The sequence below is a fragment of the Procambarus clarkii genome, chromosome 43, assembly GCF_040958095.1.
Source record: "Procambarus clarkii isolate CNS0578487 chromosome 43, FALCON_Pclarkii_2.0, whole genome shotgun sequence".
NCBI lineage: Eukaryota > Metazoa > Arthropoda > Malacostraca > Decapoda > Cambaridae > Procambarus > Procambarus clarkii.
Window position 1 is genome coordinate 35,412,393 of NC_091192.1, and position 15,492 is coordinate 35,427,884.

Consider the following 15,492-nt stretch of genomic DNA (forward strand, 5'->3'; position numbering starts at 1 on the left):
TCATGTGCTGGTGAATAATCACAGCTAATCCATGCAATTGTTATGATTGTCTTATGTTTTTGTTCTCTATACACAATAGGGGGTCACATGTTTGGTATGACCATGGCTCACAATTGTTACTGATAACATCCTCATATTATGTGTCTTGCTAACCTTGCAAGTCACTTGCATCTTGGGTGTGAACTTCGCCTGAAAAATACACACCTTCTGGCACTGGTCTCCTGACACTTGTGCTAAAATAACCTATAGCACCCACCAGCGCAATCAACACAACCAAGTAAAACCAGGGACTCGAGTACAGTACTGTATATGTATTTTTAAATTCATATTAAAATATGAAAGGTATGGAATAGAATTGTTAAAATAAATATTGTAATGTGGATGTTTCTGTGATTTAATGCACGTTTCTTGCAATGTTTTAATTTTATTGTCAAATTTAAGCAATTATATTTTATTTAATTTCTCTTGTGTACAGTCCTTGAACTGTAAAATGGTATGGTTACATATCTATACAGCTGTATTATGGGTAATAATTAGTGTCTAAGCTTGTATTAAATCAGCCTTGTTTTGGTCTCTGGAAAGCAAATAAAAAAATACTGTACTGTATCTCAAAATTAATTGAAAATGCCAATGATGCATGCCAAACATGCCATGGTATATTTCATATTAATAGACCTAAATGTCAGTGGTTTCCTTAGGAATGGGTCACCAAACATAGATGTCCCATTTCAAATCTCCAGATGCATGGCAAGAATTTTGCCAAGCAATATGAAAATACCACTAAAGAGTATTGACACTGCTGCCATTTACAGCATTGTTAGATCATGCTCAGTGGTTCCTGAGCCCCTCTGGGTCAAACTTCTAAGTACTGGTTATGTTTTTCAAAGATATTTGCATAATTGTATGGGAAGGAATGGAGCTATAATAAAGATCATAATAAACATGTTTATACTGTACTAGTACTAGCAAAATATCCTTTCAAATGGGCGATGTGTCTTGTCTGGGAGAGACGCTTGGGTGTCCGGACACTTGAATGTGTGGCGAAACTTCCGGATGATTCAATTATTTGTTAATTTCCTTGAGATTTGCATGTACAGCATTCATTCCAATGTCCTGCTATTGAACAATGTCTTTTGATTTATACCAAACCAAAAGTTTTGCAGCAAACCTAATCATATTTTAGTCCACTGTAAATGTCAGTAGCTTTGTCTAAAGACAGTAACTATAGTGCTCATGAGCTGCATATAATTAATTTTTAATTTGTAAATCCAATTTTGTTACCCAGTCATGTTGAACAGGGATGGATACACGAAGTTTATTTTCCAAAATACCGATATTGAACATTGTTCCAGTTTGGGTCTATTAATTTTTTTGGTTGACTACTTATAACCAATTTGTTAATTTGTTGGATTTATAATCCATGTGCAAATTTGTGATTTATTACTTACACCATCATTCATGTGTGATGTTGACTAGTTTATCTCAAGCCTTGTGCCTTTCTGCAATTATTAGAGCCATAAACAAATCAGTCGTCCTCAAGTAAAAACAAATCAAGATTGTTACAATTTAATAATTGAAGTATTGTACTTGACTTTAGAGCCCCTTATAATGATTGGGCCTAGGGTTTGACTTTGCTACAAATATTTGTGATAACAAGAAAAGCTAGTTAAAATATATCTTGTTTCTGTCAGTAGCACATCTTTTCACCACTTTCCCTACCCACTTCCTCGTTTTGTGGAAAACCCCATACATGCCACCGATACTCATTTTTTAATACAGTATCATTTCTACGTAATGCCAACAGATCTAGGATGTACACATTATTTACTTCGGTATCTTGTGCTTTGATGCCAGTAGGTTCTACAGGATATCTTGTGGGAGAACGTGGTGAATACTTTATTACTTTGTTAATAGCTTTTGTAAGATGCCTAATGCCTTATTTACAGCTCCCAGCAGTGTCAGAGGTGATGGCGCACCTCCGGGACCGCCCATGCCACGACCAGTGCTGCCACGGGAGCGAGGCTACTTGGATCGTTTCGTTGAGTACTTAGTGGGTGATGGGCCTGCAAACCGTTTTGCCTTAGTGTGTCGTCAGTGTGAGTCGCACAATGGGATGGCACTTAAGGACGAGTTTCAGTACCTAGGTGAGTGCCGGGGACAATATGAATACTGTAGTAAACAAACATCACTAGTTCAGGTTCATGAAACCTGTAATTCTAGGTTATATGAATTGATTTTTATAATGAACACTTCTAAATTATTTAGGGTGCGACATTACTCGTTTTTCTAGGTATTTAAAATGTGAATTTTTATTATTATGTATTAGTTAAAGATCCATTTCCCTACTTCTTCAGTAATAACTTTTGTGCGCATTTTGTGTGCAATAACATCATGGTCTCGTTTCTTGAAAGCTTTTGCGAAAAATGGCCTCTATTGTTCTCTGCCTCCTGAAATTTGATTCTTACAACTTCAGCTCAGTGTTTCTCTACATAGCCTTCTTTGTCATTGTTGGGATAGAATGGAACATTTGAGGTGTTCTGCCATTTTTTATTTGCCTACAAAGGGAAAGAAAAATGACAGAATTTTTTCAAATTTGCATCTTCTTTCTCCTTAGTGGTATGTGACTTGCACATATTTCTAGTGCTACTGTGCCTTTTTCCTCAGGTACCGAGTTAAGTTTGTGTTGTTTAGCTGGCCTTCTCAGCATATTTCTTTGAGATCTTGGTTTATTTGTTCTGGTTAATTCAATTATTAAAATTGAATTAGCATAATCATCTTCCTCTTGGAGTTCAGACTGGCTGCAAAGGTCTATTGCCCATGCAAGTCTAAACTTCAATTATTAGTTTGTGCTCTGAGTAACATGTATTTGTAATCATTGTCCCTAATCAGTTCATTGTTTGTAAAATTAAGATCTAGCATTTTAATTTCTAGTTCTACTATTTGCTAATTAAAGGAAAACCTGTCACACATCTGCAAGAGTTCATTTGTGTGTGTGACTATTCATTTTAAACTGCTTCATGGGTTTCTGTCTAGTATAACTGTATTTGCCACAATTGTTCCATTTTAGGTGCTGTAAGTTGAAGTCGTCAAGCAAGTTTGTGAAGGGTTGCTAAATAGTATTCTATTTTTGTAAATTTAAAACTGCTGAGGATTTGCATCTGGTGATTTATGAAAGGACAGTCACCAAATTCAGAATTTCTATTTTGATCATCGGCACTTCCACTATATTATTTGTGGTGCTTAGCAGCTCTGTGTAGATGAGTGTGTGTGATGTACAGGCTGACCCCACCCTGTAGCCTGTGTTTCCTATCACATCTGAAAATATTGAATTCTGATATTCTCATCTCACTGTCATAAGTCCTTTGTGCGAGTTTGTCAAAGCTACAAGTGCTACGTTGGCCTCATTTAGGAGACCAGTTATAAAGTGGACTTCATTTTGCATGTTATGATACCTTGTAAATTGTCAAATACAAAAGATGTTACACATTTGTACAAATGCTGGGTATTTTACGTGGTGTTAATATCCAAATATTTGTTGTAAAGTAGTATTAATCAATACATCTATTGTATGTTTGTATATATATATATGTATGTATGTGTGTGTGTGTGTAACAAATATATGTTATGAGGTAACATATTGTCTGTATATTAGTGAACAAATATTAATTTGTACTGGTGATGCTCCCCAAGACCTATTATTATTTACAATGGTTCAGAATAAACAATAAAGATGTAAAGGGGTGATGTTGAGCAATGAGCCTAGTGTCCCTAAGATTTAGGGACTGTTTAGTAGAACTTCATTGATTTTTATTCTTCTTAATGGGTTGTATCAGACAATAATAGTTTCTCCATTAAATCTGATGGGTAGAGTATGTTTGGATCACCTCATCTTGTGCCAATTGAATATAGGTGTTATAGCCAGTTTTATGGTGCGAATATTTCTAAAATATTTGGAACTTAATTAAATCTTTTTGTCATTTTATTATTTTTTCAATGTAAATTTTCAGCATTTAGGTGTGCGTATTGTTTTTACTGGAATCCTGCTCGAAAGCAACGTCCCTCTGCTCCTCGTCTAGAGAATCTTGCCCCTCCGCTTCCTCCATCACTACCTATTGCCGAGGACCAAGAGGACGAGGATGACGAGCAGGAGTCATCATCAGGTGAAGAGGAAGAGGATGATGATGATGAGGGAGGCGTGGAGGAAGAAGGTAGGGAGTGTGATTGATAAAAACTTGGAAGGAGGTAGGGAGTGTGATTGATAAAAACTTGGAAGGAGGTAGGGAGTGTGATTGATAGGAACTAGGAAGTATTGGCAGGTTTTATGGATAGTGGGATGGTACAAGCTTAAGAAATTTGATATTAGTCTTGGATATGATGCAAGATATTTAAAGAAAGGGTTGGATGAATATACAGTAGAAGAAACAATGGGGTACTGTAATGGAAATGTTGACAAAAGTGGTGTATGTTCTTAAGCAAAGGATGTATTAGAATGGCTTAGTTTTTAACCAAGAGGAGAATGTTCTAATGAAAGTGAGGCAAGGTAAGGAATTTTGACATTTATAGCTGGAAAGGAAAGTGTTGATGGGAAATGATATTGAAATCAAGGTGGAAAGGGCATCCTGAAAATAAGGGTGAGGGAAAGAAAGTGAATGGGGTGGTGGTGGAGGGGGTAGAAAGTGGGAAGCTGAAAGTAAGGAGTAAGTGGGAAAGTGGAGCTGTTGACTAAATGTAGGAGTTTTGGAAGAATGACTGTGTGCATGGAATGTTAGGTGTTGTGTGGAGATGATGATGTAAGGAGGCATGGATGTGCTAAAGATGCTGTTAGTGCACAAGGCAGTAAGTTGTTTTAACAGATATAAGGCTGTGTTTATATGAACCCATACATGCACTGCTCAGTAAATCTCTCCTCCTTTTATCGTTACAGGTGGGCATACAAACAAAATTAATTTGCTAAAGTTATTTGCAGTTAAAACAAATTCAGGGATTGAAGTTCTCCTTTGAGGTTGGAAAATACCATGTCAAATGACTTGCAGATAATTATTAGTTTAATTAGCCAACACATTGTGTTAACTAGAATTTAAACATATTTTTTCCTCTACAGTAACTTTATATAAATATTTAGAGGGCGATAGATGTTTATACCTAGTGTTTATATTTGTTAATATTAGATTTTTATTCTTGAAGCTGTGGAAGGTGGTGGCTAACACTACTTCTGAGCATTTCTCTCGTTGACCTTCCTCACTCTATGCAGGTGTTCAGGAAATCTTTGACTCGCTTGCATTTTCAAGTCCCACTCACATGGAGTTCTGAGAACCCTGGTTCTAAATCTGGACCCGAGACCTGAGGAAGATGTGCTTCATAATTTGTGCCCTCTTTTTACTTATATGGTCTCATGTGGTTCAGTTTTGTGAAGTTTCAGGAACCTTTCAAGTTTCCTTAGTCACCTTGTTGCTTTCCTTGACATTACCAAGTCTCCTTAACCCTCAAATGGCTCTAGTTATTGTGTAATTGTCTTAATTTTTTTTTTTTTACTCCTGCCTGTTTTTTTATCTAATGTACATGTTGACCCCTGTCATGTTCTCTGTTTTTTATCTTGTCCTTTGCTTCTCTGTTATCTAGTAAACCAAGGTTTGCTGCAAATTTTTTATAGGTTTCCTTCCTGAGTGGGATCTAACTCTGTTTTCTATACATTTCGTGAGTTATTAATTCCATTTCATTTGTTGCCTTCACCTCCCAATCTGTTTTCACTTGGATTTCCTGCAGGCAGGCCCTTCACCTTCTGTGACCCCCTAGTCTGTAGTCTCATGCCTTCTTCAACCTGTAACTTGGTCGGGCTTTCTCTCCCTACTCGGCTTTATTTTTAATATTAACAGATTGTTGGCTCCTTGGGACACGTCTTAATTTGTCTTCTCAACATCTGCCTTATATTTAGGAAGCACCAGGTCTAGTGTTGTTGTCTTCTTTTCCTCTTGTTGGTTTCTTGATAGGCTACTCCAAGGAGATACGTGGCATCATTACTAATGTCTTGCCAAGACTTTCAGTGAGGCAGTTGCTTTATTTACAGAATCTGGAAGCAGTAGTTCTGCAGAGGAAGATGACGAGGAGGAGGAAGGTGTGGTTTCATCGGAGGTATCGAGCACTAAGGCTACATCCAGTCAAGGTGGGTTGCGTGAAATCTTAATAACCCGTGAATGTAGGTCTGACTTTTTCACAGTAATATACTGTATAGTACAGGGTTACTTCTCGAGCACAAAATCGTGTTCAATAAGAAATTTGGCTGTACTATCTCAAACACATCTAGAAATGTGATCTCTAATAGTTGAAAATAATGGTGACGCAGTGTGAATGTCTTGGCGAGAAGTGTAGTCGACGGGCATGAATGTGATACGTGTGCTGTCATGTTTCATGCCTGATGTTCTGGCACTTGTGGTTAGCTATGCATCACTAGCTGTTAAATATTCTATAATTCATTGTATTGTTGTTAATTGCCAACGTCTTTATATTTCAATAATTCCAATTTTCATCCTAATAAATCTTGGAAGAATTGAGTATAGCTTGTGTAATATTGATTTATAGAAGGAATTTTGTAGATCTCACATTGTATGATAAGTGCTGTCTAATTTTGTTTATTGTGATTATATGGGGTCCACACTAGACGAATTAAGCTGGCTTTTTCACCACGAAAGTAAAAAATTAACATAAATAATTTTTTGTATTACAACCAACATAATTCATGTTTCCATAAAATCTACACATTGTTAGTGGATGATTTTCACATACTAATACAGTATTTCACAATATTGAAACAATTTAGTGATTACAGATATTTCAGATTTTGTTTTGAGTTTATCTGCTTGATGAAGAGCTTCAAAATGTTCATTCATATAACATAGCACAACACTAAAAATTACTAAACATGAACTTTGTTCCCTTAACCCTTAGACCACACACATTACCGCAAATTTAGGGGGCATAACATCGAAAAATATTCAAATTATATAAAAATAATTTAATGTTAAACAAATCTCCAACTTATTGACTTTAGTGTCGTGAAACTCTCGTAAAAATATTTTCAGAAATTGATTTTAGACAAATTTTTGAAAAATAAGAACATTTTATTGATAAGAACAGCTCCTAATAACTGTAACTGAAGGATTATGCAGTAATAAAGAGATGCAAGCACCTGTCCGACGCACAAAGAAGAACAACAGTAGTAAGAAGTGTCCACAAAGTGGATATGCAGTTGGTACCTTTATATCATTGCTGAATAATACATAATAACACAGAACATAATGAATAACTATGTTAATATGATCTATTTTGTTATATATCATATAAATACATTGTCCAATGTTAATGTGTTATTTTCATCAATGTCCCAAAAGTATTTTTTTTAGGGAATTTTTTTTAAGATTTGTTATTTTTTTTGTATATTATCTGATTTTGTTTTAAAATATGCACTCTGGGTAATGCAAATGTTTTCATACCTATGTGGAGATAGAATGAAATTGGTCAACAAATAAGTCAGTCACAACTAGCAAAACTTGGAACTTTTAATTTTTTTTGGCTGATTTTTTCTCCGATTTCAAATTCTATTCTTTGTCTCTTTGGGTAGTTTTAATGATTAGTGACCATATTAGGGCTTTTTCACTTATATAAAGTATACCCTAAATCATTATATTTATTATACTTATCCATATATTTTGTTTTTTTGGGGGAAGGTATTTTTTCTTAATTTCAACACATACAGTGGTACCTTGGATTACAAGCGTTCCTGGTTACGAGTTTTTCGGGTTATGTGCAGGATTTGCTTGGAAAATTTACATCAGAATATGAGGGTGTTGATACGCGTACAGGCCAACCTAGCGCATGGTGGCACGGCAATCGCCCCTCAGTTTACCAGTGCCTCGCGCTCAGTGACTATCCCGCCTGAATTCTTCGCCAGGATTTATAGTGTTTTGTTGGATTTTTGGCCATTTGCCCATAAAAGTTATTTTATAACTCACCATGGGTCCCAAGAGAGCCAGTGGTAAGCTTCAAGGCAAGAAATCGCATGTGAGGATAACAATAGAGGCAAAACAAGAGATCATTCAGAAGCATGAAAATAGTGCACGTGTTATTGAACTTTGTAGGCAGTACAACAAAGCCACGTCAATGATATGCACTATACTTGCCAAGAAAAAGGACATTAAGAGTGCTAAAGTGGCAAAAGGCATATCAACAATCACGAAACAAAGACCACAAATACTTGATGTGGAAAAGTTATTAATTTGGATACAGAACAAGGAGTTAGTGATAGTGTTTCAGAGGCCATCATTTGTGAGAAAGCCAGGGTATTACACGAAAATTTTGTAAAGAAAACCCCTGGAACAAGTGCAGATACGATAGACTTTAAGGCAAGCAGGGGATGGTTTGAAAAATTTAGAAAAAGTGGTATTCATAGTGTTGAGAGGCATGGGGGAGGCTGCCATCTCAGACAAACCAGCGGCTGAAAGATTTATTGAAGAATTTCAAGTTTGTAGAGGCTGAAGGATACCTACTGCAACAAGTGTTTAATTGTGATGAGACAGGACTGTTCTGGAAAAGATTGCCTAAAAGGACATACATTACCAAGGAGGAAAAATCATTGCCCGGACACAAGCCTATGAAAGATAGGTTTAGGCTTGTGCTGTGTTCAAATGCGAGTGGCAATTTGAAAATTAAGCCCTTACTTGTGTATCATTCTGAAAATCCAAGAGTTTTCAAACAGTATAAAGTGCACAAAAACCAAATGTGTGTGATGTGGAGGGCTAATAATAAGGCATGGGTGACTAGAATTTTTCTGGGGAAAGTCCTGTTGGCTCTTGCCTACCGGGGACCACGAGCCAGAACCTGGTTCCCTCAGAGAGGCACGAGGAGCAATGGCCTATAGAAACCCCCTTGTGGTTGGGAGCATTCTATGTCTGCCATCGACTGGGATAGGCACCCAGAAAGGTAGGCGCCCCAAAACAAACCCCTATTCTGGTGAAAATATTGCTACCGAAAGCCGAACGATTGGATGGAACTCCCCAAACAAAATTATCAAACTAGCATGATGTGATCACGTCGCCGCGCCACCGTCTGTGCAACCCCTAACCTTCCCGGGGGGGGGAAGGGGGAGCCCCAGACCCTCCGCACCGGCGATCCAACTGGCAGTTCTTGGCTGATGGAATTACTGGCCGGTCAAGTGCCTCTGGCTCCGGTTTTTGTTTGTTCTGTGCCTTGTGGTGTGGACTGTCTCTACTGGTGGGGTGTGAGCCAGGAGTAAGATTCCACAGTACTCAGGCTGCATGCGCCTAGGGCTATCTTCCCTAGGTGCCCTGTAAGTACTGCCCTTGGGGCTTGGGGCCACCTTCCACAAGTCACCTTGGGTTCTACCTCCGCTGTGTCCTTTACTGCTCGGTACTGGGCTGCCCTTGGAGTCGGCTGGGGTTTTGTTGCCCTGGTTTGTCTCTGGGAGGTGGTAGTTTTCGTCACTGGTAGGGGTGCGGGGCACAGCTCGTTTTCACCAATAACAGCAGCCGGCTCTGTTCTGCCTGGATACGTTGTTCTCTTGTGGGGTTTTTCTTTTGTTTTTGATTTTGCCTGGTGGGGGGGGGGGTCTGCCTTTCTGGTCCCCCTTTACTGTTCTAGGTGTTTTTATTTAGGTATTTTCTGTTGGTGGTACTGCCCGCTTGGCCCCCCGTGAGTGGACATGTCCCAGGGGTTCAGCTTTTAGAAGTTTGTTTGGTAGACTTGGGTGCCAGTTTGCGGTACCCTACCTGGGCTTCCCTTAGCATGTACCCAAGGCTAAGGGCCTTGGAAAACCCCACGGGGGCTCCTTGGTCCCATGGGTGTGTCCCTGGAGTTCCCCCTCGTGTCTTGCGAGTTTGCCGGTTGCTCTGTCCCCTTGTCTCGGGGTGACACTCGACAGTTGTTCCTCCGCCATGCTGCCTGTTGGGTCATTGTTTCTTATGACCCAGAGTCGTGCAATGGGTGTTGTCGGTACGTGTTTTAACTTTTAATAAAAAAAGCGCATTCCTTAAGTATTTAACCCTTCAACTACAATGGAACCACAGGAACACATGCAGTCCCAGTGGCGTAGTGGTAAGACCCTTACCTGGCGTTTTGGGAGTGCCTTTTCCTGGGTTCATATCCTGGCCAGGGAAGATTTACTGGCCATCGATCCTTAACTGTAGGTCTCTGTTTAACCTAACAGTAAAATGGGTAATTGGTTGTTAAACAATTTAGTGGGGTCGTATTCCAGGGAACATACCTTGAGTTTCTCGAGATGGTTTCCGGGCTTAGCATCCCTGCGGCCCGGTCCTTGACCAGGCCTCCTCGTTACTGGACTGGTCAACCAGGCTGTTAAATGCAGCTGCTCACAGCCTGACATATGAGTCATAGCCTGGTTGATCAGGTATCCTTTGGAGGTGCTTGTCAGGTTCTCTTGAACACTGTGAGGGGTCGGCCAGTAATGCCCCTTATGTGTAGTGGAAGCGTGTTGAACAGTCTCGGGCCTCTGAAGTTGATCAAGTTCTCTCTGAGTGCCTATTGCACTTCTGCTCTTCAATGAGAGGTATTCTGCACATCCTGTCATGCCTTCTGGTTTCATGTGATGTTATTTCTGTGTGTAGGTTTGGGACCAGCCCCTCTAATATTTTCCACATGTAGATTATAATGTAATATATGATTAAGGACCTGTCAAAACGCTATGCGTGCTAGTGGCTGTGCAAGAATGTAAGAACTCTTGTTCAGCAGTTTTTTATACTGTTTATACAACGAGAGTTGTTGGTGCACACAACAAGGGTTGTTTTCAGATCTTGTATAATGTTTAAAACTTTCCCGGGTATAAGGGGCTCGTACCCTGTTCTTCAGGTCTCCTGTAATCAGACAATTTTTGAAAAAAATTGTGGGCACCCTTCCTGGATACTCACCTAGTACCCAGCTGGGCGAGAGCATCAGTGCTGACACTGCAACCATGGGTCAACCATGGGTATTGCATGTTGCTGCAGCTGACAGCATTGCCATGGAGTTTGTGCGACACAGCATCACTTAATGATTAAATAAATATCTGCATTTATTCACTGATGATATTGACTTAGAGACCCTGACAGTGAAAAAGATTATGTACAAGGTTAAGATATAAGTAAATGTGATCCTAGTGACGTTTCCAAAGCAAGACAAACTACGCACAGCCGATCTCTGCACATCATGCAATGGGACCACATGTTCCTTTAAAAAATGAATAAATGTGAAAAAGATTCACATTCTGGATTTAGAGATCAGAATCATGTCCAGTGATAAGTGACATCATCATGATATTTCCCCACTTCTCCACAGCCAAGTTATTAAGCTACATACAAATTTTGTTTCCTTTGATCAGGGAACACATTTTAACAATACAGCATTTGAAACAATATTTTAAATAATTTTTGTATACAACATAGGAGGGTTCACAGGTGCACAGTGTAGAGGGTAATTACAGTATTCTGAATTCATATTTGCATCATATAAGACTGTAATATACTCTGTAACCTTATGAATCAGAGATGAAAAGAAGGAAACAATGCCAGGTTGGGTCACACAAGAGCTCCACACTAGGCTAACATTTCCTGCTTTTGTGCTCCTGTCCTGCTTAGATTGTGTAGCTGATCATAATGAATATTGCAAGTGCCCTGAGAAGTGGGGAGATGTGAGTGTAAACTTAAAGCAATGGGGATATGGAGGGGGAATATACTTTACCAAGATGTTGGCAATTTTGCATTTCAAGTACATGAGGAATACATGAGGTATTGCTGGCATTATAAAAGTTATGATATGCGAGTGATTATGCTTTTTGAGACTTGTGCAAGTATTATTGTCTTAACATATTGTAGACATTATTCCATTATAGAGTATTAAATTATTTTATTAATGTAAAAGTGTTGGTGTGGTTATACATGTGGAGTATAACTCTGACAGGTGTGTGTCGTCCCCAACAAGCAGGTTCACTAGAGGATGTGGCCAAGTCGACCCCTTCGTCTGAGCCCAGCACATCAGACGATCACCAGCCCTGTGAAACTGACCTTGCCCCACTTGATACCAAGCATGCGCCTTTACTAACGTCTTCATGCACCACACCATCCTCCACTACGGAGGCAGAAGAAACGGAGTGAAAGCTCCACAGTGAGCTAATTTGGCCAGGATCAAGAGATCATAGGATATCAGTCACGACTTGTTAATGCCCCCATTTTCATCATATTCTACTTATGCTTTATCTTGTACACATTGTGTATTTGTGTTACTGTATTTTGTGCACAGAATACTAGTTTTGTTGTATAGTATTTTGTGCATTTGATATTGCCTTGTGTACATCCCACACACGTTAAGCCTTGCACATGTCCTTTACATGTTGCCTCGTCTATATTATGCCATCTCATTTTTGTTATCACTGTTTTGCTTAGTCTGTGCATGTTCATTATGTTGCACATACTCCTAGATTATTCATGCAGTTGCTTCTATTTTTGTATTGACATTATCTTCGTCTTATATTTCCCATTTTCATATTGCAAGTAGTCTACTTCATTCTTTATCTTCGTCTCTGGCTCCCTTGCCTCGTGTTGTGGTCCTCGTCTCTGGCTTCCACACCGTGTGTTGCGGTCCTTGTCCTTGGCTTCCACACCCTGTGTTGTGGTCCTCGTCTCTGGCTTCCACGAACGAATTGTGTTGTGGTCCTCGTCTCTGGCTTCCATGCCCTGTGTTGTGGTCCTCGTCTCTGGCTTCCACACAGTGTGTTGCGGTCCTTGTCCTTGGCTTCCACACCCTGTGTTGTGGTCCTCGTCTCTGGCTTCCACGAACGAATTGTGTTGTGGTCCTCGTCTCTGGCTTCCATGCCGTGTTGTGGTCCTCGTCTCTGGCTTCCACACCGTGTGTTGCGGTCCTTGTCCTTGGCTTCCACACCCTGTGTTGTGGTTCTCGTCTCTGGCTCCCCTGCCCCGTGTTGTGGTCCTCGTCTCTGGCTCCCCTGCCCCATGTTGTGGTCCTCGTCTCTGGCTCCCCTGCCCCATGTTGTGGTCCTCGTCTCTGGCTCCCCTGCCCCATGTTGTGGTCCTCGTCTCTGGCTCCCCTGCCCCATGTTGTGGTCCTCGTCTCTGGCTCCCCTGCCCCATGTTGTGGTCCTCGTCTCTGGCTCCCCTGCCCCATGTTGTGGTCCTCGTCTCTGGCTCCCCTGCCCCATGTTGTGGTCCTCGTCTCTGGCTCCCCTGCCCCATGTTGTGGTCCTCGTCTCTGGCTCCCCTGCCCCATGTTGTGGTCCTCGTCTCTGGCTCCCCTGCCCCATGTTGTGGTCCTCGTCTCTGGCTCCCCCACCCCGTGTCGTTGTCCTCGTCTCTGGCTCCCCCACCCCGTGTTGTTGTCCTCGTCTCTGGCTCCCCCACCCCGTGTTGTCGTCCTCGTCTCTGGCTCCCCCACCCCGTGTCGTCGTCCTTGTCTCTGGCTCCCCCACCCCGTGTTGTTGTCCTCGTCTCTGGCTCCCCCACCCTGTGTTGTCGTCCTCGTCTCTGGCTCCCCCACCCCGTGTTGTCGTCCTCGTCTCTGGCTCCCTCGCCCTGTGTTGTCATCCTTGTCTCTGGCTTTTCAACTTCCACATGTTGTGTTCACGGTCTAGTCTGGGCACATGCTCAGTTGTTACCCTGATATGTTGAATTATCTGCTCACTTCAGTACCTGTTAACACCTAACATATCCAACACTGATTAATTTTCTTCTGTCTAAAAGTATTTATACAGCGAGTCATGATCAGCTTGCTGGTCCTACACCTAAGAGTATATATATGATTTTTCCCATAGGTTCTCTTCAAGCTCCTGTGTTTGGATGCAATCGGTTAATCATTATACCTCAGTGATATTTATAACTTAATATGTTTATTAGGAAAAGGAAGAAATGTGGAATTCTTTATTTTTAAACTTTATTTTACAATCAACTGTTACTTATTAATGTTTCCTTCTTTATTGTAAGGTAGACTGAATGCTTAATTATTTTGCTCATAAGCAGGTGCTATTAGTGTTTTTTGTGGCCATAGGATTCTGCACTCTGCCTCCTTCAGTCTGATATTTAAGATTATATTGATATTAAATTATATTGAGAGCGGGACCCTAACCAGATACTCTATTTAAGCGTAATATGTATAGTGCTTTTCTGACCCATTTCTTTTGGAGTTTATTTAGTACCAATAGATGCCACTAGTAAGTTTGTCTAGAGAATATATTTTGTATTTAGATGCATTAAGCTTCTTTGGGTTGCTATTGATCCCGAGTAGTGAGATGTAATAAGTGATGTGGTGCAGACCTTCATACTGTTAATTGGGTGAAGCAAACCTACACACAGCACTGAACATACACTACCTGCCACTGTTTTATTGTGAAATGCTTTAGTAAACTCTGATATGCTTTATAATGAAGTGATTTTAATTTTGTCCTTTGGCAGTTCTTCATGTAGGCAAATCTACAGCAGTTCTGTACATACATCTGTGGTGGCACCCACTGTTAATGGGTAGTGCTGGCATTAGTTATGGAGGGCAAGATGGGTGTCATGATGGTTGCATCTTAATAAGGTGGCTGGCTTTCTAACATCACACTTTTTTTTTTTTCAATTATTTTGACACTTCACTACATGAGCTAAGATAATGCAAAGATTTTGGCAAAAATGTTAAGTACTGTACTATATTCTTTGCAGTTATTGTAACACACCAAGTTGTAAAATATTTTTAGAAGATTTGTGTGTAGTTGCACTGCATGTTTTTCTCAATCTGGTAGTTGTACAAATATTAAATGTAATTGATAACGGTTTAAAACCAGTAAATTTTGCTTATATCAGTAATGCTCTTTTAGGTGAAGACTTACTGTACATCTATCAATCTAAATTGGCAAATTCCATAGCTAAGCAAACAAGTTCCTGAATATTTTGTAATTTTGTATGATTTTCAGGGGCTTAATGTAGACTCTTAGAGTTGTCTTGAGTGTTAAGAGCTCAGCATGTGATATGGAACGGTGTGATATGGAATACTATTGCCATCCAAACTAAAATTAGAATAAATTTGTCTAAACTATCTTTTTGATTTCTTAGTAATATGCAGTGTCATTCTGAGCCGTTACCAAATAAAACTAAACGTTATTTTATCCTCAATTTATCCAGTCGGTCTTTTGTTTGCTAACATTTCCTTAATTTTGTCTCCCTGCTTATGTGTTTATTTGCACTCTTCCCGAGTGCATCAAAATTCAGATGTTCAGACCACATTGTTGCTATGATTATGAGCACAGTATTGTGATGTAGGAACTGTTGCTGCTGCCAAAGTTGAATTTTTTCTGTTCTAAAGGAACTGTTCACATTGCTGTCTTTTTTTTTTTTTTTTTTTTTTTTTTTTTTTTTTTTTTTTTTTTATCTGTACAGTACATTAGTTTGTGAGTGGAGTTAATTTGTAGAGTACACATCTGGGATCATTAACGAGTCATGATTA

General features: G+C 39.8%; 1 protein-coding gene across 5 annotated transcripts in view; it reads left to right on the plus strand.

The window, feature by feature from the left end:
- Positions 1–15,149, plus strand: part of Lnpk (zinc-ribbon metal-binding protein lunapark) — a 32,587-nt gene extending 17,438 nt beyond the window's left edge. The window contains exons 9-12 of one of the 5 annotated variants that reach the window (XM_045738954.2): positions 1,947–2,144; positions 4,008–4,208; positions 6,065–6,160; positions 11,986–12,299. In XM_045738954.2, the coding sequence (XP_045594910.2) occupies positions 1,947–2,144; positions 4,008–4,208; positions 6,065–6,160; positions 11,986–12,155 (665 nt within the window). In that variant the 3' untranslated portion in view covers positions 12,156–12,299. Of the gene's footprint in view, positions 1–1,946; positions 2,145–4,007; positions 4,209–6,064; positions 6,161–11,961 lie in introns of all 5 variants that reach the window. The other 4 variants (XM_045738956.2, XM_045738952.2, XM_045738955.2 and 1 more) reach the window with 4 other exon arrangements.
- Positions 15,150–15,492: the final 343 nt, after the last annotated feature.